General features: G+C 46.1%; 1 protein-coding gene across 2 annotated transcripts in view; it reads right to left on the reverse strand.

Moving 5' to 3' along the window:
• Nucleotides 1–239: 239 nt before the first annotated feature.
• SLC24A4 (solute carrier family 24 member 4) overlaps nt 240–26,458 on the reverse strand; it is a 163,048-nt gene continuing 136,829 nt past the window's right edge. For both annotated transcript variants that reach the window (XM_068554651.1, XM_068554568.1), the window contains exons 13-17: nt 10,896–11,062; nt 6,314–6,428; nt 2,103–2,215; nt 1,606–1,671; nt 240–392 (exon numbers count right to left, since the gene is read on the reverse strand). In XM_068554651.1, the coding sequence (XP_068410752.1) occupies nt 240–392; nt 1,606–1,671; nt 2,103–2,215; nt 6,314–6,428; nt 10,896–11,062 (614 nt within the window). The remainder of the gene's footprint in view (nt 393–1,605; nt 1,672–2,102; nt 2,216–6,313; nt 6,429–10,895; nt 11,063–26,458) is intronic.

The following is a 26,458-nucleotide window of genomic DNA, read 5'->3' on the forward strand; positions in this document are numbered from 1 at the left end:
CGAACAGCGGCCCCTGAATCTTGCCTCTTGTGGGGCAGAACCCCGAGGAGGAGAAGGATGCCCAGCAGCCTGGCCCGTGACCATACAAAGACCACGACGGCTCTTCCTTCCCGAGGATGAAAGAACGGACGGTGGCGGCCGGTGCAGGAGAGACTCGTGGTGGGGGAGGGGAGGAGAAGGAGGACGCCAGCGCCGGAGTGTCCAGAAGAGCTCCCGGGTTGGGGGGCAGTGGCTCCGCTTTAATCGTCTTCTCGGCACATCGGCAAGTTGACAAAGGTAAAGACGTTAAACTCTATCATTATGGAGAAGCACAAGAAGATGGCGTAGAGAACCAGCACGTAGACCCCCAGCTTCCGGTCCAGCCTCCATTTGTTCAGATGGATGCCGAGGACCTGGAAGGAGAGCGTGTGAGTGTTGGGCTTGGGGGCAGAGAAATGCTACAAAAGGTACTTTTATTGGAAAGCTACACACGAGCGATGAACCCCAGAACTTTCTGCAAAAGGTGGGCAAGGGCGGAGGGGCGCTGCCGGTAGATCCTTGGTTTGATCAGAATGAGCCCTGCAGGCTTTATGCTTGTCTAACGAAAGGGTGCAGACTCCAGGCACACACAGCAGCTGGCCTCAGGGCACCGGCTCTGCCGGGGCACGTACACCACTTCCTGGGGATGCACATGCCCTCCCGGGCCTTCTTTAGTGACAACCAGGGACTTTCACTGGGTCCTCCCTTTGCTTCAGAACTTGGCATCCTCAGCCTTCTTTAGCAAAACTTCCAAGGCTCCCGCTGGCCCACGTCTGGCAAACTTCTGCTTGGACCACCTCTTTCTATGTGTGTGTGTGTGTGTGTGTGTGTGTGTGTGTGTGTGTGTGTGTGTGTGTGTGTGTGTGTGTGTGTGTGTGTGTGTGTGTGTGTTTGGGAGATTGGGTTGGAGCACATCCTCTTTCTATGTTCTTTCCAGACTTGCCCACCTGTCCTTTTACAACCTTCTTTCTTATCCCTGAATTGAGGCCTCCTAAGGGTTGGATCAGAGTTACCTCATCAGAGCAATGCCATGGGTCCTTAGAGACAGACCAGTGTGGGTTCAAATCCCAGCTTTGTCATTTCCTATCCCTGTGACCTTGGGAAAGTCACTTAACCCTTGAGCCTTGATTACTTCTGCAAAGTAGACTATCATCAGGTGCTTGTAAGGATGGAATAAAGTAAGCAGAGGTAGAGTTAGCACAGTTTGGGGCATGTGGAGTGAGGAGACCTCAGTATCACGGTGTGCCAGCCCCAAGACCTGACCATCAGGCCCCCATGTCAGCTCAGATGGGCTGGGGGAGGACTTGTCTCCTACTGGCACCAGTGAGAGGAGAGAGACCGGGCAGCAAGAAGAGAGGTAACGTGACTCACTTCCTCTAGGGACTTCTTAGTGGCTCAGGGAAAAGTGCAGTGTTTGGTGCCAACATTCTTGGCAGAAACTGTTTCTGGGGGTATCTGTGAATTTATACGCTTTTACTGCTTTACCCCTCACTGCCAAAGGGAAGGGGCAGGGGATTCAGAGACTGTGCACAATCAGAGGAAATGATGTATGTGTGAGGCTTCTATTTTGGAATTGTAAAAACTCACGGTGAGAGCAACGGAGCCCAGAAGCAACACCACGGAGTAGACCAGACCCCGGCTGTTGATCTTCACCTGGAAAAACAAACACACATACCCTGAACCTCTGGGCTGTTCAGGCCCCCATCCGTTCTGGGAGCCCAGTGTGCTCGGGCTTATTCCCTCCCTTATCTGGAAGCCACAGGTGGGTGTTCACGGTGAGCATGTGGCCATGGATTGAGGTCTCTGCTCATCTAAGGATATGAACTAGGAGGGGACAGGCGTGCCAGTGGGCAGAGACACGGGGCCAAAGCACCCGTGAGTGCAGGGCAAACACGGGCTGCCTCCTGCAGGCACTGCCCAGGCTGCTCGGGACGCCTTTGCACAAAGTGGCTGCCAGCGTGCCAAGGAGAAGGGGGCAGTGCATCCCCTGCAGCCCTTGGCTGGCACAGGGCCAACACCACTATCACTCCCTGTAAAGCGCATGTGCCTGGCGTCATCTCACTAAGGAAGCAAGACGAACTTACCGTGGATCCATAATTAATAACCATGGTCTGCAGCCCCCATGGTACACCGAGTCCCACGAGGATGTCAAACACGTTGCTTCCTATGGTGTTAGAGACCGCCATGTCACCAAGGCCTGCAGGGAACAATCGACATGTCATTCGTTAAGAGCAGGTCGCTGGAAACCCCTGTTCCTTCCCATAACTGTTCCATCAGTGTTATTCCTTAGAAAGGAATTCCTTCCTCATGGACCCCACATTTCTAAAACCTTTTAATGAGGACTAAGATTCACTCCCTTCATGAAGTCTTACATGTGAGGCCTGTAGTAGGTTGAATTGTGACCCCCCAAGATTCATATGTTGGGGTCCTAACCCCCAATACCTCAGAATGTGACCTTATCCGGAGACAGGGTCTTTCCAGGGTAATCAAGTTAAAATGAGGTCCTTAGGGTGGATCCTAATCCAATATGACTGGTGTTTTCATTAAAAGGGGATGTTAGGGCACAGGCATGCACACAGGGAGTGCTCCATCTGAACATGAAGACAGCTGTCTGCGAGCCAAGGAGAGAGGCCTGGAACAGACAGAAAGCACCAACTCTTCTGACACCTTGATCTCGGACTTCTAACCTCCAAGACTGTGGGACAGTCAGTTTCTGTTTTCCCGTCTCCCAGTTTGTGGTAGTTACGGCTGACTTAGGAAACTAATCCAGAGCCCTTCATTATTCCTCCTGCCAGGGGTGTCAGCCGGTGTTTTGGGAGGCCCCACTATGCGCTTCTTATTTAAGCCTCCCAGGTGCTCTGGGAGGGAAGGGGCCTCATCCTCAATGTATACTTGTGACCCAGGTGATGGCACCACGACCTTGACCCAGATGACAGGGCATCAGGTTTTATGCCTGGGTGGTCTCCCAAGAGTGAACTCTTTCCTCCCAACCAGACTAGAAGCATCTTAGAGGTGAGGGACCGTGTCACCACCTTCCCTCTCCCGCCCCACTGTCCAGTCTCATGCCAGCCACACAGTCTTAGGAACTTAATGACTTGAGAGGTATCAAAAGTTACTAAACAAACTTTTACAAATAAGACTCATGCGGGCTGAAACGTGTCTTCACCTGGCCCCTTAGCCCTTAATCGACACGACTGTCATAATCTGGCCACAAACAAACGTCCGTGGAATGAACAAGCCTGAAACACACATGCCCGTGCCCATAAAATTGCCTTGGTCGCTGAGAAGCTCGCAGAGACTCAGAAGAGCATCCGGACGACTGCCTCACCTCCATCTGACCTCCTGCCCCCCTAGTATAGACAGCCCACTTCCTCCCGCCCTGTTGCTGTCATCCGCTGACCTCCAGGACACAATGCCTCCCTCAAGGGCCTCACAGCTCCCTCCCTGCCTGCCTGGGCACTGATCTGAGTGCCTTCAAAATCTCGGCAGCTGAGTCCTATCGAGGGGTGGTACCTCTGGGAAACCCGCCTTCCAGTCTCCCAGGATTTTGTGAAACAGGAACGAGCAGCAACTGTTTTGGACCAGCTAGTTGCCCCTGGTGAGGAGGCAGGCACTAGCCGGATGGGTCAGGAGGCACAGAGATGCCCAGGTTTGGGAGAAGAGGGAGGAGAGCTTCTCAGGTTTGACTGCCTGCTCTGCGCAGGCTCTGCCCTCTGAGGAATCTTACGGCAGCACTTCTCAAACTTCAAGAGCACACGACTCACTGGGGGTCCTAAAAAGCAGACTCTGGGGGCCTCCCTGGTGGCGCAGTGGTTAAGAATCCGCCTGCCAATGCAGGGGACATGGGTTCGAGCCCTGGTCCGGGAAGATCCCACATGCCGCGAGCAACTAAGTCCGTGCGCCACAACTACTGAGCCTGCACTCGAGAGCCCTTGAGCCACAACTACTGAAGCCCGCGCGCCTAGAGCCCGGGCTCCGCAACAAGAGAAGCCATCGCAATGAGAAGCCCGTGCACCACAATGAAGAGTAGCCCCCCCTCGCCGCAACTAAAAGAAAGCCCGTGCACAGCAATGAGGACCCAACGCAGCCAAAATTAAAATAAATAAATAAATAAATTTAAATTAAAAAAAATAAAGTTATAAAAATTATTTTTAAAAACAACAGACTCTGACTCAGTGGGGCTGGGACGGGGCCTGAGAGTCTGCATTTCTCTCAAGCCGATGCTGCCGGCCTGGACCACGCTCTCGGCTGCGAGCCTTCAGGGAGCCCAGGATGCAGAGCCTCTGTTAGAGCTCACCGCACGGCTCCTGCCTTGTGTGATGGACTCCGAACAGAGGTTTCTGTGTCCTCCGCCATAAAGAATCTGTCCAGGCTTTAACCTGGTCTGCTGGACCCCCTGCCAATCACACCAGCATCATACTCACAACAACACGACGCTCCCACCCCCGCCTCCCCCCTCCTGTTTATGCATTCTGCATCTCACAGGAGCCAATCTGAGATGATGTCCCCACTTGTCCTTGTTCCTACAGAGCCCCTTTGACCTCATTGGGACCCTCCCCTCCAAGCCCTGAATCTTCTAGTATCATGACCCCCACCCCCTGACCCACTAGCTTGGACTCCAAGGCCAGCTGTTTAAATGGCACATTCTTTTGCCTCCTTGACCTTCCACTGTGCCCACCCAGCCAACCCCAGCTCTGGATGAACTTGTGATCTCTCATCCGTGTGCTGTTGGAGCTGGTATGACTTCAAATTCATGCCGGAATCCCACCCAAATTCACGCCACTGAGCATCGGCCAGGCCCTAGGCGCTCATCGGCTTTCCTTTTACTCATTGTACTGGGTTGAATAGTGCCCCGCCCTCATGCCCACCCGAAACCTGTGAATGTGACCTTATTTGCAAATAAAGTCTTGGCAGATGTGATCCAATTAAAGTGAGGTCATAATGAATTAGGGTGGGACCTAATCCAATGACTGGTGCCCCTATAAGAAGCAGGAAGTTTGGACAAACACACACAGAGGGAATGATACCACACGAAGACACAGGCAGAGACTGGACGGATGCAGCCACAAGCCAAGGATTCCTGGCAACCACCTGAAGCTGGGAGAGAACAAGGAAGGATCCTCCCTAGAACCTTCAGAGAGAGTATGGTCCTGCCGACATCTTGATTTTGGACTTCTAGCCTCCAGAACTGTGAGAGAATCCATTTCTGTTGTTTTAAGCCACCCAGTTGGGGTACTTTTGTTACGACAGCCCTGGGAAATGAATACACTCACCTCAAAGGTCACTCAATTCAATTCCAAACCCTTCAGCTGCTGTCCCCAGCTGTCCCCAGCTGTCCCCAGCTGTCCCCATCCTCCACAAGGCTCCGGCCTACTGCCAAACATACTCCCACCCTTCCTTCCCCTCAATTCGTGTTTTCTCAGGACTGACTGACCAACTAATCAACCCTTTCTTTTATCTTGAAGAAATAAAACTTTTTCGTTCTTTCCAAACCAACTTTCTCTCTGGACACTGCTCTCCTCTCCTGTCTCCTCTGAGATTCCACTCCATTATTTGCCCATCCTGCCCCCCATACTTTCAAATTTCCATCTACAGAGGAAGATCTGTGGAGGTCCGGGCTTGGATGCTATCTCACTGGTAGAAAGGGAGTGGTAAAGGAAGGCTGGCTCTTTACAGCTCTTTTGTTCTGCCATCAAAGAGCACACTGGTATTCCTCACCTTGCTTACCCCATGGCACTTAGCTCCAAAGAAAAACCGCCAAGCAAACCATAACATTACATAAGGTCTAGAATTCTGAAGGAGAATTGGAAAATAGTTGGAGATACAGGATATCCCCGCTTGGCTTTCCCGGGATCAGAACATTTCTCATTCCTATTGCATTTGCTATAAAAAGTCTGGGCTCCAGCTCTGCTCAATCTCACATTGGTGGTGCCGGAACAAGTTCATCTTTTTTTTTTTTTTTTTTTTCCTTTGGCCATGTGGCGCAGACTGTGGGATCTCAGTTCCATCAGTGAAAGCCTGGAACCCTAACCACTAGGCCACCAGGGAACTCCCAGAAGAAGTCCCTTTTTATACAACTCCACACAAATGCTTCTAGAGGTCTGGAGGAGTTGATCTTGGTAGTATTCTCTCCATGGATGGAATCTAATACATGATGCTTTCCAGTTGTCACAGTTTCCTTCCTAGCAGGACGTAACGACTGCCAGTCACGGGGGCCACAAACTGTAACTGGGGCTGGGGGTAGGGGCCCGCGTGGTGACGCTGACTGCTGTCAGGGCTGAGGCATGATCCATACCTTGTCTCGTCACAATTAAGCTGGCCATGCAGTCTGGAACGCTTGTGCCTGCTGCAAGGAAAGTAATGCCCATGATGACATCAGGGATTCCAAGGGTGTATCCAATAATAGTCACCTGCGGAAGAGTCGGGGGAAATATCAACCCACAGAGGAGCGCCCCTGGAAAATGTGCTGATATCTGAGTGTTTTTAACTTATACACAGTACTGCTGTATCCAACAGAAAAATCTGGAATACGGTTCTATTTTAAAACCATCTTTGGCGCGTTCTTTTTTCCAGATTACGTAATACGTGTTTACTGTTTTCAAAAGTTTAGAAAATAAAGTAAAATGAAAGTAAAAATCACCTACCACTTCTCAAGACCCTCAGACAACCACTATTAACACTTTGCATCAGCCCATGATTCTCAAATCTGAACATGTAGGATATTCTCTGGTGAGCTGGTTAAAATAAGATTTCCAGGTCCCACTCCAAGAGTTTCTGATTCAGGAGGTCTGGGGTGAAGCCCAGGAATCTGCATTCCTAACAAGTTCCCAGGTGGTTGGGATCCTGAGGCTGCTGGTCTGGGAATCACATTTGAAAACCCCTGCTTTAGCATATACCTTGACCTTCTTTTTGGTGTGTGTATTAGACAAAAAATAAAATCAGATTATAGCACCGACCTATATTTTGCAGCTATTTATTACACGTAATAATACATTGTGAATATCTTTCCAACTCAAATACTCATCTATAACATTATTTTAAACTGATGCATGGATTCCATTGCATGGCTTTAAAGTTTTCACCGATCTGTCACTGGTGAATATGGAAGTGGTTTCTGTTTTTGCTCTTACAATATCACTGTATGGTAACAAGTAACATTTAATGAGCACCTACTGTGTACCAGGTCCTCTCCAGGTGTTTTACTTTCACAATCTCAGGTACTCTTTATTATTCACCACCCACTGGTGAGAGAGGCACTGTTATTATGCCCAGGGAAATGAGGATCAGAGAGGTTAAGCTGCAATGCGCGTGGGCATGAAGCCGGTGAGCAGGAGAGCAGGGATCCCAGGCCAAGTCTTTCCAACTCTGAAGGCTGCACTCCAACCTCGCCGTCATGCTGTCTTGTGTGAACTTCCCTGGGATCTCATCTTACTATAGCCTTAGGATAAGTTCCAAGAAATAGAACTGTTGGATCAAAGGATTCGCAGGCTTTTAAGGATCTTGAGGCATGGTCACATAGTCCTCTAATAAATGCCTGACACTTGGGAGGTGGCTGGGCCCTGAGCAGCAGCAGCCAGATGGAAAGCCCTAGAAACTACTTGGACAACCCCATTCAAAATGCCCATTAGTCCTGGCTCACCTCCCCATCTAGAAAACGGGAACAGTGGCATCTCTTAGGGTTGTTCACATCTTGGCTGATGGCTCCAATCCCAGCAAATGGTTGGGTGACTTAGGATAAGCTGGCTTGCTTCTCTGAGCCTCAGCTCCCTCATCTGTAAAATGGACTTTTAAATGAGGATTAAGTGAAAAAATATGAGGTGACAGTGCCTGGTCTGTGCAAGACATTCATAGATGTATGTTTCCTTTCTCTTTCAATCACTCGTCTTGCAATCTATGGGGGCAGAGAAAATTAGGGTGATTAGACCCAGACGAAGTGTGCTTTCTAAGGGCAAAGCTCAGCCCTGGAATGCAGTCAGAGCTCATGGACTAAAATGCTATCCCTCCTCGGACAGAGCTTTGCAGGTGGGTTTGAAGATGCTCTACCCTCAAAACATGGCGCTCAGCTCAGCATCACCAGGCGCGGAGCAGAGCACACACCGACTGGCCTGCCCGGGGCTGTGAGAGAAGAGTGACACTGAGGACACCAAAACCACACAGCTGATCGACCCATCAATGCTCAACCCATGCTGGCCGTGAAGGAGGTCTCCACAAGCCCGGCCGGGCTGTGGTTGACGTGTTTTTAATGGGTGATGCCAGATGTCATACGTATAGGAGACTGGGTTATTCTGGCAATACTGGGCATGCTTCCTTTTTTTTTTTTTTTTCTTAAATTACTGAACTCCATGGCTAAGAAGCCGGAGGCTGGAAGGACAGAAGGAAGGTTTTGTGTGTGTGCACACACTCTCCAAGTGTTCAGGACCAGAGATGCTACGTGAGCGTGGCTTTGCCTTGGATTCCAGCCCTGGGCCCTCTGAGCCCTCCTGATGCTTGGGCTTCAGAAAGGGAGGCAGAGGCGAGTCCAGAGCTGGGCTGACCATCTGCCTGACCTTGTGGAAGTCACGCCTCCTCTTTGGTTTTCAACTCCCCAGTTGGGCAAAGGTGCTGGACAGGATGACCCGCTTTGGAGGTCTCTCCCTTTTGACACTGACACTCAAGAATCGTTTTCTGCAAAGCGCTGGGGGTGAGAGATGTGAAGGGTGGCTGGGGTAAGGCATGGGCAGGTGAGACGTCACTGCTCCCTGGCGCCCCCATCAGGACATGAGGAAAGTAAGAGCATGGCCCCCAGGCAGGCACATCTTTCTTCAGTAGAAATCAGGCTAATGTGGCACTGTTGTCTTTACCGTTTTCTACTGTGGAGGCCATTCAATCACCTCAAACTGAGGCCAGCTGAAGTTCAAAACCACAGGCAAGAGCGCCCCAGCAAGGTGGTTCCCGTATCTCCTGCCAAGCCACTGCCAAGAGTCTGCTTTAAGAAGTGAGAGTGGGGTTTGTAAGTCAAGGTCGGGGGGTTGGGAGTGTTATTAAATGCCCTACCTCACTGCTAATGACTAGAACTGATTTCACAATACTGTTGTTTTCATTAATTAGAGAAGAAACAAATTTCAAACATTCATTAATTTGATCTTCCCTAATTCTCACACCCACTCCAATGTCATGAAATACTTTTTTCACTAGCATGTCGTTTGGGGAATGCACTTTAGTAAGAGAAATCGCTGGACCCTTTTATCAAATGTAAAGAGGGGCTGGCCTTTAACCCTATTCAGAAAAATTTAAGTTTGCAAATTCAATTCATTTTGAGGCCAGTTTTCATTATGTCTGATTGCCATCCTTTTCTGGGGGGTTTGGATAGTAGCTATTTCCAACTCTTCTTCCTAAACACACACACGCATGCGCACACACGTGCACACACACGTGCACACACGCACGCACACACACCAGCATCTAAGGGGATGTAAACCTCTATCTGAACAAGCATGGAAACAGTGTTGGCTGCATCTCATGGTGAACATGGCTGATATTTACAGTTAGGATCAATTTGCTAGGCTGCAAGCTCAGACCTGATGCCTGAACAGAAACCTTTCATTCTCCCAATAACCAGTCCCTTTCGTAGAGGGGGCGACCATGGCTCATGGAAGCTGAGTCACCTACCCAGGTTTCACGGCTCACAGTGGGAGAACCAGGATTCACATCCATTCCCATGTGACCCCACAGCTCTTCTTTCCCCACCAAACTGTTTCTCTGGGGTTAAGGGAAAGGGGGCCCCTGTGTCTCTGAAACCAAGACAACCTTGCCCTGTATGTTAGGTGTGAGGAGACATCAGGTGTTAGGATGAGAGTGAAATGGTTACATGCATACCACTGAGGTGTGAGTGGCTGACAGGTGAGCTTCCCAATAGAAATGCAGAGGTCCGGTACCTATTTCCCTCCTTGTTCCCGGGCTCCCCCGGTGAGGGGAGGGGAGGGGAAGGGAAGAGGAGGGACCCCACAGGGTGATGCAGAGCGAGGGGGAAGGGGCTCCTGCTTGGCCCTGCCCAGCCGGTGAGAGGCTTTTACAGGGAGCTGTCATGTGTGGCCAGAGGATCTACGCCAAAGCCTCTCTGCCTGAAAATCTTTAGTCCAAACGGCACCTGAAGATTCCAGTAACAAACTGAGAGGCTGTTCAGGAGACTGGTTGAGATCCTGGACTCTGGAGACCAATACCTGGGTTCTAACCCCAACTCTAGAACTTACTAGCTGTGTAACTAATTGTGCAATAGTTGCTAACTGTGTAACTAATTGGGCAAATGACTGAGTCTCTAGGCCTGAGTTTGCTCATCTGTAAAACTGGCATAATAAAATGGCTTACCCCATCGGGTTGTTATGAGGACTAGAAGAGTTTACCTAAAGTTTATATCTCTGCCTGGACATAGAAAGGGGAGAGGAGCATCCCTCGGCAGGGGGCATGGAAAGGGCTGCCTTGTGTTTGTCTCCCATTGACTCCAGTCTCCATCACATTCCCCTATGGATACGGAAAAGGAAGGGAGGCTAGTGATTAGCCCTCCAGAGCTTTTTACAGAGACGCCCCACCACCCCCATATTCCTCTTCCCATCACACCAGGGCGGCGTGTCCCAGGCTGTTCGTGTGAAGGTTCGTCTGCCTCCTATGGCCACCACGGACCATGCTGTGTCCACCTGGGTATCCCTGATGCCCAGCATAGCACCACACACTTCTGCTGAAACCCCTTCCTACTGAGAAATAAGCCAAGGTCTGTTAAGGTAGGTGACTTGCCGCAGGTGGCAGAGCAGTGTCTGAGCGTGCTCTTGAGACCAGCTCTCGCACCGCTGGCAGGTGCCAGGCAGGAGCTGTCCGTACGGTCCACCCCCACTCCTGCCACTCACCAGCCACACCATCAGGTAGGAGAAGACAGCGATCCACAGCGTGGCCATGACGAAGGTGAGCATGAAGAACCTCTCCCAGCGGGGCTTGCTGCAGTTGGGGATGGTGGTGCCCAGGAGGAAGATGAGTGGCCAGGTCAACACCCACTTGGCTTTGTCCCCTCTTGCCTCTGCAGAGGGGTGGGGCGGAGCCAGAAGGGGGGAGGAGAGAAACACACACTGGATTACACACCTGCCAGCCTACCCGTCGGTTTATCTTTTCAAGCCAAACAAGAGAATGCTACGAATGTGACTCCTAGCAACGGACTTCACAGAATCACACACCTTCATACCGTCAACCTGGAAGCGATCTTAGCAAGACAGTTAAGTGTGTGTTGATTGAATAACCTCTGTCAGTCCAAATCCTTTATTTGACAGGATGAGGAAAGTGAGACCCAGAGCTGAAACAGATTTGCACAGGGCAGCTGGAATGGGGATGTGGAATACACGGATAGGCTTTGGAGTCAGACCTGGGCTGGAATTCAAATGACCTTGAGCAACCCCCTCAACTCCACTTCCTCCTCTCACAATAACAGCTGTAAGTAACAACAGCACGATAGTTGATGTGGAGAACATTTGCTATGTGTAGCAGGCATAGTGCTGAGCATTTTGCATCTTAGTAGTTTCTTCACCTGTTAAATGGGAACATTATCTCTTTCTTGGTTCTTGCAAAAATGACATGATACAATGTACATAAAACAGCCAGCTCAAAGAGCCTGGCACAGCAGGTGCTCTGGAACTCTCAGCTCCTTTGCTCCAAGGTCGCATAGCCAGTGGCAGATGCAAGACTGAAATGTGGTGTCCTGCTGGCAGGCATGACCTCGCTGGCCCCTACCAAGGGACTCCGCAAACAACTCAACAGAGGAGAAGTGGCCTCAAAAGCCACTGAGTGCAAGCACAGTGTCCTTAATAAGCCTCTGGGTATTTTGAGCACATGCAAGCTCAAAATAGGCTTGTGGGTGATGCCAATGAAATGGTGGAGGAAGGACCTCTGAAAATTCTCTCCTCCATAAAAGCAATGAGAACACTAGCAAAAATGGTCAGAGTCAACTTGTTTTATTTTATTTATTTTAAAATTTATTTATCCTTGGCTGCGTTGAGTCTTTGTTGCTGCGTGCTGGCTTCCTCTAGTTGCGGCGAGCGGGGGCTACTCTTCGTTGCGGTGCGCGGGCTTCTCATTGTGGTGGCTTCTCTTGTTGTAGAGCACAGGCTCTAGGCACGCGGGCTTCAGTAGTTGTGGCATGTGGGCTCAGTAGTTGTGGCTCGTGGGCTCTAGAGCACAAGCTCAGTAGTTGTGGTGCACGGGCTTCAGTAGTTGTGGCCCGCGGGCTTCAGTAGTTGTGGCTCACGGACTCTAGAGCACAGGCTCAGTAATTGCCGCACACGGGCTTAGTTGCTCCGCAGCATGTGGGATCTTCCTGGACCAGGGCTCGAACCCGTGTCCCCTGCATTGGCAGGCGGATTCTTAACCACTGCGCCACCAGGAAAGCCCCTCAACTTGTTTTAGAACTCTGGAAATTAACCAAAGCCTTGTAGCAATCCAGGGAGTGTTTATTTAAGAAAATTGGCTGGGTATCAGTAAGAACAGTGAACTTTATATAGAATTTTAACTTGCCCTGTTTTCACTCCCTTTCATCAGCTTTGGAGTAACCTTGAAAGACCAGTAGCCTGGCATCCACCAGAAAGGGTAGGACAGGATTAGAGCTCCTTCCAAGTCCATTCCCAGAGGATTGGCATTATCTGACCTGTCTGCTGGTTTCCTGGAAGACCCCACTTTCAAGGCTGTCTTTATTTTACCTGACTCAGAGCTCACCCAGTATGAACAGCCTTTTCCTTGAGGGCATTTGTTGGAAACAGGGGCACTTGTGGAAAATTGTGCAGCCTGAGGTGGTGGATAACAGTTGGACAAACAATAGGTTAATGAAAAAACCTAAAAGGAGAAGCTGGTAATGAGATATCCATAGAGGGCCTGGAAAAGCTCCCACATAGTTCTGAGAATCTGAAAGTCCATGAGCATGCGTAGGGCTGTTCTCAGGGTTATTTGCAGGCTCAGGAAAGACTTGACAATGTCCTAAGCTTTCACTTCTGCCTAAAACTGAGACTCTGAGAAAACAAGAAGTAAAGGCCAAGGTGGAGTTGTAAACTGCCTGCCTGGGTGTTAAAGGCGTGCCCCCAAACACACACAGAGCCCATCAGCAAAGACTGGGAGACTTGTTTCGACCCAGGCATCTAAAGAAATCTCTGTGCAATCGTTAGATGACCTTAGGCTAACCTCACAGATATTTCAGTGGTCAGGCAACAAAGAATATAGATTTTACAGAATTAGAAAAGTCACCAAACAAACAACAACAACAAAGCAACAACAAATAGTCCTGGGAAGGGGAAGAATGTGATTTCTTCTTCTTCTTCTTCTTATTCCACATTATATTATTTTATTTATTTATTTATTTTCAAGTTTTTCATTGGTATTTTTATTTAACAATTCATAAAGGGAGGAAAAGATTAATAAATATATTATTTTAAATGTCCAGTTTCAACAACAAAAATTATGAGACATGCACAGAAACAAGAAAGTATGGCTTATACATGGAAAAAAAGCAGTTAATAGAAACCATCTCTGAGGAATTCCAGATATTGGATTTACTGGACAAAGGCTTTAAATCAGCTATTTTTAAATATGCACAAAAAAGTTTTTAAAATGTCTCAAAAACAAAAGGGAAGTATGAGAATGATTTCTCATCAGAGAGTATCAATAAAGAAGTAAAACTTATAAAAAAGAGCTGACAGAAATTCTGGAATTGAGAAGTGCAATAACTAAAATGAAAATTTTACTAGAGGGGCTCAATAGCAAATCTGAAAAGGAAGAAGAAAAATATCAGTGACCTTGGAGATAGGTGAACTGAGATTATCTAGTGTCAGGAACAGAAAAAGAGTAAATGAAAATGAACTGTGCCTCAAAGACCTGTGGCACACCATCCAACATGCCAACATATGCATAATGGGAGTATCAGAAAGAGAGGAGAGAGAAAAAGGAGCAGGAAGAATACTTGAAGAACTCATGCTCAAAAACTTTCCAAATCTGATGAAAAACATTAATATATACATTCAAGAAGAATATACCTTCTTTTCAAGTTCACATGGAACATTCTGCAGGATAGACCATATGTTAGATCATAAAATAAGCACCAATAAATTTAAAAGGATTTCAATCATGCAAAGTATATTCTACAATCATTCCACATTGGAAAGAAATTAGAAAGCAGCAACAGAAGGAAAACTGGAAGATTTACAAATATGTAGATATTAAATAACACATTCCTAAACAACCAATGGGTCAAGGAAGAAATCACAAGGGAAATTAGAAAATACTTTGAGATGAATGAAAATGAAAACATAACATACCAAAACTTATGGAATGCAGTGCTTAGAGAGAAATTTATAGCTGTAAATTCCTATGTTAAAAAGGAGGAAAGAACTTAAATCAATGACCTAACTTTCTACACTAAGAAACAAAAAGAGCCAATTAAGTTCAAAAAAAGTAGAAAGAAAATAATCAAGATTGAAGTAGAAGTAAGTGAAATAGAAAAACAAAACAGGGCTTCCCTGGTGGCGCAGTGGTTGAGAATCTGCCTGCCAATGCAGGGGACACGGGTTCGAGCCCTGGTCTGGGAAGATCCCACATGCCGCGGAGCAACTAGGCCCGTGAGCCACAATTACTGAGCCTGCGCGTCTGGAGCCTGTGCTCCGCAACAAGAGAGGCTGCGATAATGAGAGGTCCACGCACCGCGATGAAAAGTGGTCCCCACTTGCTGCAATTAGAGAAAGCCCTCTCACAGAAACGAAGACCCAACACAGCCATAAATAAATAAATAAATAAATAAATAAATAAATAAATAACCCCCCCCCAAAAAAAGTTAAAAAAAAAAAGAAAAAGAAAAACAAAACAAAACCCAGAATCAAGTAAACTAAAAGTTGGTTCTTAAAAAGATCAACAAAATTGACAAACCTTTAGCTAGACTGACCAAGAAAACAAGTGAGAAGACTCAGATTACTAAAATCAGGAATGAAAGAGGGACTCCACTAAGGACCTTACAGAAATAAAAAGAATTATTAAGGAATACTATGAACAACAGTGTGCCAACAAATTAGATAACCTAGGTGAAACAGAAAAAAATCCCACAAAGACAGAAACTACCAAAAGTGACTCAAAAAGAAATAAATAGAAAATCTGAATAGACGTATAACAAGAGACTGAAACAGTAATCAGAAAAGCTTCCTTTAAAGTAAAGCCAGGACCAGATGGTTTCATGGGTATTTCCACCGAATGTTTAAAGAAGAATTAGCATGAGTCCTTCATAAAACTCTTCCAAAAGATAAAGAAGGAGGGAACATTTCCCAATTTGCTCTATGAAGCCAGTAATACCCTGATACCAAACCCGGACATCAAGAGAAAACAACACTACAGACCAATATCCCTTATGAATACGAATGCAAAAATCCGTAACAAAATTCTGGCAAACTGAATCCAGCAACACATAAAAAGGAATATACACCACGACCAAGGGGGATTTATCCCAGGAATGTAAGGTTGGTTTGACATATGAAATTCAATCAATGCAATACACCACATTAATAGAATAAAGGACAAAATGGCACAATCATCTCAATTGAGGCAAAAAAGTCATTTGACAAAATCCAACACCCTTAACAAACTAGGAATAGAAAATTTCCTTAGCCTGATAAAGGGTATCTATAAAAACCCCACAGCTAACATCATACTTAATGGTGAAAGGCTGAAAGCCTTCAACAAGATGAGGATATCTGCTCTTATCATTTCTATTCAACATTGTTTTGGAGGTTTGAGCCAAGAATAGTAGACAAGGAAAATAAGTAAAACTCATTCAGATTGTAAAGGAAGACATAAAACTATCCCTATTTGTAGACGGTATGATCTTGTATAGAGAACATTCTAAGGAATACACACACACACACACACACAAACTGTTAGAACTAAGAAACAAATTCAGCCAAGCTACAAGATACAAGATCAATATGCAAAATTCAGCTGTATTTCTGTACACTAACAATGAACATCAAAAACATGAAATTAAGAAAACAATTTCCATTTACAATAGCATCAAAAAGAAAAAAAATACATAGAATACATAGGAATAAATACAACAGAAGATTAGTATGCTGAAAACTAACAAACATTGTTGAAGGAAATTAAAGAAGACTTAAATAAATGGAAAGACATCTTGTACATGGATTGAAAGACTAATATTGTTAAGATGGAAATACTCCCCAAACTGATCTACAGATTCAATGCAATCCCTACTAAAATCCCAGCTGACTTTTTTGCAGAAACTGATGAGCTAATTCTAATATTCATATGGCAATGCAAGAGACCCAGAATAGCCAAACCAATCTTGAAAAAATAATGAAGTTGGAAAACTTACATGCTCTGAATTTAAAACTTACTTACAAAGCTACAGTAATCAAGAGCGTGTGCTACTGGCCTAAGGATATATAGAACAATGAAACAGAATTTACAGTCCAGAAATAAACCCATACATTTAAGGTGAATTGATATTTAACAACAGGGTCAAAACAATTCAATAGGGAAATAGTCATTTTTTTAGCAAATTGTGTTGGGACAACTGTATACAGATATGCAAAAGAATGAAATTGGACCCCTACCTCATACCATATACAAAAATTAACTCAAAATATCTAGTGTTCAGAATATATAAAGAACTCATAACTCAACAAATAAAAAAAAATCCCAGTTTTAAAACTGGGCAAAGGGGGAATTCCCTGGTGGTCCAGTGGTCAGGACTCGGCGCTTTCACTGCCAGGGGCCCAGGTTCGATCCCTGGTTGGGGAATTAAGATCTCGCAAGCCTCATGGTGCAGCCAAAAAAAATAAAAATAAAAAATGAAAAAAAAAAAAATGGGCAAAGGATTTGAATAGACAGTTCTCCAAAGAAAATATACAAATGGCCAACGAGCATGTGAAAAGCTGCTCATTATCTTTAGTTATTAGGAAAATGCAAATCAAAACTACTTCAGGGGCTTCCCTGGTGGCGCAGTGGTTGAGAATCTGCCTGCCAATGCAGGGGACAAGGGTTCGAGCCCTGGTCTGGGAAGATCCCACATGCCGCGGAGCAACTGGGCCCGTGAGCCACAATTACTGAGCCTGCGCGTCTGGAGCCTGTGCTCCGCAACAACAGAGGCCGTGATAATGAGAGGCCCGCGCACCGCGATGAAGAGTGGCCCCCACTTGCCGCAACTAGAGAAAGTCCTCGTATAGAAGCGAAGGCCCAACACAGCCATAAATAAATAAATAAATAAATAAATAAACAAACCCAAAGTTTAAAAAAAAAAAATAAGAGTATCCCCTGCTTGCGGCAATTAGAGAAAGCCCGTGTGCAGCAACGAAGACGAACACAGCCAAAAATAAATAAATTTAAAAACAAACAAAAAAAACCCTACTTCAGACCCACAATTATAACAATAATAAAAAAGATAAATAATAACAAGTATTGGTGAATATGTGGGAGAATAGGCACCCTCATACCCTGTTGGTGGAAATGTAAAGTGGTCCAGCCTCTTGGAAAATAGTTTGGCAATTCCTCAATATGTCCCACAAAAACCTGTACTCAAATGTTCATAGCAGCATTATTCATAATAGCCCCAAAGTGGAAACAACCTAAATATCCATCAAGTTATAAATGGATAAACAAAACGTAGTATATAAATACAATGGAATTTTCACTCATAAAAAGGAATGAAGTATTGATACATGCTACATGGATGAACCAAGAAAACACTGTACAAAATGAAAGAAGCCAGACACAAAAGGTCACATATTATATGATTCCATTTATATGAAATGTCTAGACTAGGCAAATCCATAGAGACAGAAAGTAGACTGGTGGTTGCCAGGGGATGGGGGGAGGTGGCGAATGGGGAGAGATGATTGCTCAGGGGTATGAAGTTTCTTTTCGGGGTAATGAAAAATTTCTGAAATTATATGGTGCTGATGTTGCACAACTTTGTGAACATACTAAAAAACACTGAATTGTATACTTTATAAGTATGAATTTTATGGTTTATAAGTTATAGCTCAATAAAAAAAAAAAGAAATTGCAAAGTAGGCTGGCAGTAGCAGTTTTAGCCCTGTAAATCTGTGCTTGAATCTTTCTAAGTCACTAAAAACATATGTGTTAAGAAAAAAAAAAACAACCCAGCCTGTTTATAATAATGAATCAGGAGAATATGGTTAGCTAGAAATCAGCAAATCCATTCATGTATTCATCCTAGATGCTACATCTAGAAAAACAGCTGTCTTCCCAGATCTTCCTCTACATATACCTTTCTGCACCTTGTAATCCTTCCACAAACAGCAAAAAGTTTTCCTACCTGATTAGTCTGTCCAAAATTTCAGCCCACATCCCAATTCATCCAGGCCGCCAGGGAAGGCCTAGGGCATCTCCAGAATTGACCTAAAACTCTGTATGTAAGGGAAAAATCCACTTTGAGCAATTGTAACCCTGGACACTTACATGCTCAGGAGCGCCTTTGCAGATATATACAAATGCCACAGCAGAAGGATAATTTATTTTCACAGACACCAAATTGAAGCTGATGTTTGTCTGTTTGTCTAGCATGGGTTTTGAATCTGGTTTGGACATCTGCCGTGATTTGGTCCCACCCAGCTGGCAAGCCTCATGGCCCACCATTGTTTCCTAAGAAACAATGCTCCAGCAGACCTGCTCTATGGCTGTGTTTTCCAACTGTTGGATGAGACCCATTAGCGGATTATGAAATCAATTAAGTGGGTGGTGACTAGCATTTCCTTAAAAAGAAAAAAAAAAAAGTATTAGAGTTACGGTAAACGAGTTAAATACTATTCTGAAGACTTCTGTTTCCTTTTTACAGATATCTGTGTGCGTGTGTAAGATATTTATTACTGTGCGTCATGGTCCAAGTGTGGAAAACTTTCACAGTGATCATGCCGTGCCCCACCCCACCCATACCTTCCACCTGTCTTCAGCGTCTCCATTGTTTAATGAGGCGCCGTAAGACACCAGACACCGAAATGATCATTGCATTTTCCACAAGCAAGTGCAAGACAGGGTGAGCAGGCTTAGGACTGGCTGTTGGAACAGTTTCCGCGGGCCCTGGGGGACAGGGGCTGTCTCCAGCCGTCTGGTACTGACCCTGCAGTGATCAGGGCAAAGGACTCGTACCTCCTGGAGTGCGAGAGCCAGACAGAGGCCAGCGATTCAGAGGACTGAGCTCCGGACTGGGTAGTCTGCATATGAAAAGTGTACTTCTGGATGGGTAGTTTGCTATCTCTACGAATTGGCTAGCCCGAGCAATGCTGGGTTGTGCAGGGCATTCGTTGCTCTTATCTGCCTAGCACCCATGCCCCACTCCTGGTAACAGCATGCTAATGTTCCTTTAGGGAACCAAACCTCCATTCTACATCAGCCATGTGGTTTGGAGGGCTGACTCTACTTCCTAGCTCTATGGGTGGGTGTGTTGAGTCCAGCTTGGCTAATCATGCATTCCATAAATACTCAGTGTGTTCATTCTCGGTGCTAGGCACTATTCTAGGTACTGAGAATCCACCAGTGGACAAATCAACAACCCTTGCCATCGAGTGGTTTACATGGGTTTGGGGTTGGATGGATAACCCATGTAGAGACCCATGTGTGGATTGTGCTGGGAAACACTGTCTGTAATATCCATTATCCCTTCCTCCTTACTAACAGAACCCTATTTTACTTTGGACAGTAGGTTCCTAGCTAAAAACCTTCATTTCCTAGGCTTCCTGGCAGGTAGGAGTGGCCATGGACAGTTCTGGACAATGAGATGTAAGGAGGTGCCTATGTGGTAGGGTTTCCAGGAAGGTGACTATCTTCCTGATAAGAAGAGACAGGCTTAGTGACACGTGTCTCCTGCCCCTTGTCCTTCCTCCTTGTTCCTGCCTGGAACATGAACATACAAGCCACAGGAGCCACTTGGCAACCTTGAAGACAAAAGTCACCTGCTAAGGATGGAAGAACAGAAATGGGACACCAATGGTATGACAGAGCTACGAGACACCCTCATCTCAGGACTTATGTGATAAAAATAAATCCTTCAAGGTGAAGGCTCTGTCACATGAATTTTCTGTTACATGCAGCTGAATGCAATCCTTAACTCAGCCAGAGGCACCACTTGTGCACTGGGTTAATCCGATGGGAGGTAAGCCTAGATGGCTGGTGGTCATCTTGGCAAGCTGCCAGAGGATGAAGCCAATACAGGGAAAACCTTGCTGAGACATGTCCCAGGGTTTTGTAACCATTTGAGCCCCGTGTTGAGCTTTGCCTGAAGGTCGATTCTCTCAGTGAATCTGCCACTACGGGCCCTTTGGCTTAAACCAGCCTGAGTTGGATTTCTCTAACATTAGGAGTCTGGACTAATTAATGGGTGAAGTGATAGAGTTTGGGGGGCTACAGGGCAATGTCTATCCTGAGGGACACTCCTCTGACACCACCAGGAGCCCCTCCAGCCCCCCTTCCAACTGCCATCCCTTCAAGGGCAATGTCAGGGACATCTGAGAGATGCTCCCTGTGGACGCCAACAGATGTGCAAATGTAAGCATGAAAGAAGGGGTGCTGGTGTTTCTTCCACTCTCAGATTTCTTTTTTGAAGTAGGAAATTACAATTTAATTATGTGGGAAAAAAATCTTTAAAATGAACTCTAACAAAACAGATGGCTAATCATACTGGAGGGAAAAAAATAAGAACAGATGCAGTTGCTAATGAAAAACTTCAAACAAAATAATTTGGATAGTTAACTACCTAGAGTGGTTAACCTGCGGTATGTGGGGATGCGTGTGTCGCCAGATGATGTAGATATTCATGGACCCTGGAACTAGGAGTGTTTACATGATCTAGAGAGCACAGGTCCAAGACTAGTGTTCTCGAGCTTGAGTATAAATCAGAATCCCCTGGAGCTAATGATTTGGCAGCTCTGGAATTGGGCGGGGGGGGGGGGGGGGGGGGGGGGGAGTGGTCAAGAATTTGCATTTGTAACAAGTTCCCAGATGTTGCTGCTGCTGCTTGTCTCACCCCTTTGAGAACCACCATTCTAGATTAACTCCATTTAAAAACTGAGATAATTAAAATATCATAAAATTCACCCCTTTTAAAGTGTACGGTTAGGTGGGTTTTGGTATATTAGAAAGCTGTGTAACCATCACTACATAATTCCAGATGATTTTCAGGACCCTGAAAAGAAACCCCCTCCCTTTTAGCAGTATTCCCCATTCCCCCTCCCCTCAAGCTCTGGCAATCACTGTAGTTTGCCTATTCTGGACATTCTATATACATGGAATCAACATGCGGCCTTTTGTGTCTGGCTTCTTTCACTTAGCATAATGTTTTCAAAGTTCATCCATGATGTAGCATGAAGAAGTATCTCATTCCCTTTTATGGCCAAATAATATTCCATTATATGAATATACTCTATTTTGTTTAATCTGTTCATCACTTGGATATTTGGATTATTTCTACTTTTTAGCTACTATGAATAATGCTGCTATGAACATGCGTGTACAAGTTTTTGTGTGGACATATGTTTTCATTTCTCTTGAGTATATAACCAGGAGTAGAATTGGTGCACCATATAGTAACTCTATGTTTAACTCTCTGAGGATCTGCTAGCCTGGTTTCCAAGAGGCTTTACCATTTTACATTCCCACCAGCAGTATACGAGGGTTCCAATATATCCACATCCTTGCCAACACTTTAGGGTTGTCTTTTACTATAGCCATTCTAGTGAGTGATTAGTGGTATCTCACTGTGGTTTTGATTTGCATTCCCCTGATGACTAATAATGTTGAGCATCTTTCATGGACTTACTGGCTGCTTGTAAATCTTCTTTGGGGAATTGTTGACTCAAATGCTTTGCCCATTTATATTGTTGAGTTCTAAGAGTTCTGTATATATTCTAGATACTAGATCTTTATCAGAAATATAATTTACAAATGTTTTCTCCCATCCCAGGAGTTGTTTTTTCACTTTCTTCATAGTGTCCTAGAAGTCACAGAAGTTTTTAATTTTGATGAAGTGTTTTTTTTTTTAATTTTATTTTTTGGCTACTTATGCTTTCGATATATTTAAGAAGCCATGGTCTAATCCAAGGTCACAAGTATGTACACCTATGTTTTCTTCTAAGAGTTTCATATATTTAGCTACTACATTTAAGTCTGTTTCATATTAACTTTTGTATATGGTGTGAATTAGGGGTCCAACTCCTTTTATAAAAATGTGGCTATCTAGTTTTCCTAGCACCATTTGTTGAAAAGACTATTCCCCCCCCCCCCCCCCCCATTGAATTGTCTTGGCACCCTTATGAAGAATTACTGACCTTAAATTTCTGGACTCTCAATTCTATTCCATTGATATATATTTCTATCTCATGCCAGTACCAGGCAGTATTGATTATTATATCTTCATAATAAGTTTTGAAATCAGGAAGTCCTTCAACTTTGTGCAAGATTGTTTTGGCTATTCTGGGTCCCCTGCATTTCCATATGAATTTTAGAATCAGCTTGTCAATTTCTGCAAAAAAAAAGCTAGCTTGGATTTTGATAAAGATCGCATGGAATCTGTAGATGAATTTGAGGACTACTGCCATCTTAAAAATTTTAAGTCTTCCAACCCATGAACTCAGGATGTCTTTCCATTTATTTAATCTTCCTTAATTTCTTTCAAAAATATTTTATAGTTTTCAGTGTACAAATCTTGTTCTACCTTTGTTAAATTTATCCCTAAGTATTTTGTTGTTTCTGATGGCGTTGTAAATGAAATTTTAATTTCATCTTCGGAGTGTTAATGTACAGAAATACAATTGAATTTTGTATACTGACCTTGTATTCTGCAAGTTTATTAACTCTTATAGGGTTGTGGGGTTTTTTGGGTGGATTTCTTAGGATTTTCTATATATAAGATCATGTCATCTGTGAGTACAGCTTTACTTCTTCCTTTCCAAATTGGATGCCTTTTATTTTTCCTTGCCTATTTACCCTGGACAGAACCTCTAGCGCAATGTTTAATAGAGGAGGAAAGAGTGACATCTTTGTCTCGTTCCTGACCTTAGGGGGAAAAGTCTTCGGTCTTTCACCATTAAGTTTGACGTTAGCTTTGGGTTTTTTGGGAGGTGCCCTTTATCAGATTGAGGAAACCTGCTTCTACTCCTAGTTTGTTGAGTGTTTTTTTTTTTTTTAATCAAGAAAGGGTGTTGGATTTTGACAGATGCTTTTTTGTGTCTGTTGAGATGATCGTATGGTTTTCACCCTTTATTCTAAAAATATAGTGTGTTACATTGTTCTTCATGTGTTGAATCAGCCTTGCATTCCTGAGATAAATCTCACTTGCTTAACTGTTTATAAAGAAGAAAATCAAGACGCATGAAGGTTAATGAACTGCCCAATCTCACAGAAAATTAGTGGCAGAGCCACAAATAGACCCTGCTTCCCCAGCCAATGGCCTCTAGTCTGGCCCTGTGGGGAGGCAAGGGGATGCAGGTGAGGGTGGAGCATTGTCGAGGCTGGATTCATGAACACACCCCTCGTCATTATTCAACATTTGTGTTGTGCCTCACACACCTTGGAGGTGGTTTTCACAAACACTCTATTTTCCATATCAACACTCTATTTTTCATATCTCCCCATTTCACAGGTGAGTAAACTAAGGTTTGGTGAAATTCAGTGACTTAAACATCACAAAGTGAGAGGTAGTACTTGGACTTGAATGCAGGTCTTTAGAGTTTAAATCCTGGGTCCTCTGTACTATACTGCTCGCCTGCCCTCTGAGTCCTGTGATTTCAAAGCCTGTGGAAGTCCTTTTACTACCCACTGGCTGACAGAGGTGTCGACTGTCAGCATAGAGCCTTATAGTTTTAGCTCATGGCTGTGATAACAGAAAAATCCTCTTAAGAAGGGGAATCATTAAAGTTTTCTTATTCCTTAGGGGTTAATGAACTTTAGAATCAATAATTTTTAGTTACTTTTAATATACTTTTGTTTTATCCTTAAATTTAGACTTACCATTAAATTGTTTGGTCTTTGAGGGGCACAGAAGCTCCAGGGTTAATGGTAGCTAGATTACCAGCTTCAAATACCAGCTCTGGCATATTCTACCTGGGTGACCTTGGAAAAATATTTAGCCTCTGTGTATCTCAGTTTTCTAACCTGCAAAATGGGGATAACAACAGTTCCATTGTGCTCACTGTGTACCTCACAGTGGTACTGTGAGACTAAAGTGAGCCAACATGGGAGATACATTTAGCACAACGCCTGGTGCAGAGCAAGCACTAAATTTTAGCTTTTGTTGATATTAATGGTTAATTAACTTCCACTTACTGAGTACCTATTACTCAAGCACTGGTTTTATGGAGACTAAAACAGGTTCAGAGAAGTAAGCCATCTAGCCCAAGGTCACACAGCTAGGAAGTGGCAGACCCAGGAGTCCAAAACCAAAGCTTCTTAATTACACTGTCCTGAGTCCCGGAGGATGCCTTTTGACCCTGAGGGCATTAGAGGGGCAAGGAGGGGCCCCATGGGAAGCAGACAAGTCAGGGCTGTAATCAAACCGAGCTGCCAAGCTGAGGTTTGGGAGGCAGGGGAAGACTGAAAGGGAGGATGTGAGAGAAAACATTAGGCTTCAGCAAGGCAGGCCCTGCTGAGCGCTGACACGGAGATGTGGGCAGTCAGGGCTGAGTACACAGGGACCAAAGGCCCAGTAAGAGGTGCCCTGGCAGCTCAGTGCAGGGACCTGGAGAGCTTGCGGGGGCAGAGAGAGCCCTTCCCCAGGGAGGCGCCCTTGGCCCGGTCTCCCCCTCACACCGCACGCTCAGGTAACACGGTTCAGCCTCCGGAACCCTGTTCGTGCTTCCCCAAGAAGCATCCTCCCACACAGGAGAGGGGGACAGATCAGACACACAGACCAGGACCTCCCAGTCAACAGAGAAGCCAGGCCCAGAGTTCCCTCGGTTGGTGCAGCTCCCAGGGACCCTCACCCCAGCTCCGCGTACGTGTCCACAGCCCCGATCATGTCCAGCTCTGGGACCGGATGTAAGTGCGTCCCAGAGCTGGGGTCGGTGCGTCGACTCCCTTATTCTAACGATGATCCCAAGCTATGGCCAGCTTTGCACTCCACCTCAGGAATCCCAAGGCTTGGGGCCAAAGAGAGCTGTTCCGTCCTCTGTCACTCTCCACTGTGTGGCAGCAGGTGGACCCTCAACCTCTCTGAGCCTCCTTGTCCTTGTCTGTGAGGTGATAACTGCCCCGCCTCACCCACTCCAAGGATCTGTGGGGAGACTAAAAAAAGGCAAAAAGTACAGAGCTCATCGTCCTGCCTCTGAAGGTCGCACCTTGAATCTGGAGGCCCCGGGGAGGGTGAAATAGAGGCCGCTGGTCCCACAAACACCAGTGAAGTCAAGAACGCTTGCTGGTCCTCCTCGCGCTGGCAGGCACGCTCGCTTTAAACATCCAGCAAACATTCAGGGCTGGGCTGTGGGTTCCCGGTGCTTACAGACCACGCAGACCCAGCAGCTGGCCGCCTCCCTCCCCTTCCTTCCTGCCACCCCCTGCATTCCAGAGCAGGTGCTCCAGCTTGGGGGCCCTCTTGGCCAAAGTCGACACTGGGACCAGGCCGAGGACAGCACTTAGGGGGTCAGGCAGACCTGCGGTACCAGCCCTGCCCGTGGCCCCTACTCACCTGTGTGCAGCTTCCTGAGCCCCAGTTTCCTCCCCCGGGAAACGGGGACCACACGAGCCACCCAGCAGGGCTGTGTGCAGAATCTAAGCACCAAATATAAGGTGTGAAGCACAGTGCGGGGCTGGGGTTCCAGGAAGGATGTGTCTGCCAAGCTATAGGTCGGGGCCCTGTCCCCTCTTCTGTTTCACTGGGAGGTTGGAAGCCACACAAGTCCCTCGCTAGAGCTGCTCTGGCATTAAGTCATCAGCTACGATTGGCTGTACTGCTTCTCTCCAGGCTTCACTGCAGCTCCCATGGGAGTGGACACGCTGAGTGCGTCCTCAGCATTCCCCACGCCAACCTCCTCCTAGTGCGTCTGCAGAGGCATTTCTCAGACTCCCTTGCAGCTGAAGTTCTGGACTCAGATTGGGTCCCTTTGAAAAGCAGAGTTGAGGTGGGGCCGGGCTGCCTTCCTGCTGCTTTAGATGCACCGCTGTTAAGCAGGGCTCTGGGGATGTTAGTTCTGCTGCAGCAGCATGTCCGTGCCCAGGTGCTAGCTGAGTGGGAATCAGAGATGGTCCCTCAGGCTGGACCGGCTGCCCCGTGTCCACTGCGTGATGCTGGGGCGGTCGAGATCAGCTGTGGCAGCGGCCTCGTGGTCCCTGGGTCACAGTTCTGACAGTGAGTTCCTGAACGTTTTGGTCCATCCCAGCTCCCCACCTCCCCAATCCTGGCGTGGTAGCAGCGGTTCAGTGGGAGTCACTGCTG

Source organism: Eschrichtius robustus, chromosome 1 (assembly GCF_028021215.1).
Source record: "Eschrichtius robustus isolate mEscRob2 chromosome 1, mEscRob2.pri, whole genome shotgun sequence".
Classification (NCBI taxonomy): domain Eukaryota; kingdom Metazoa; phylum Chordata; class Mammalia; order Artiodactyla; family Eschrichtiidae; genus Eschrichtius; species Eschrichtius robustus.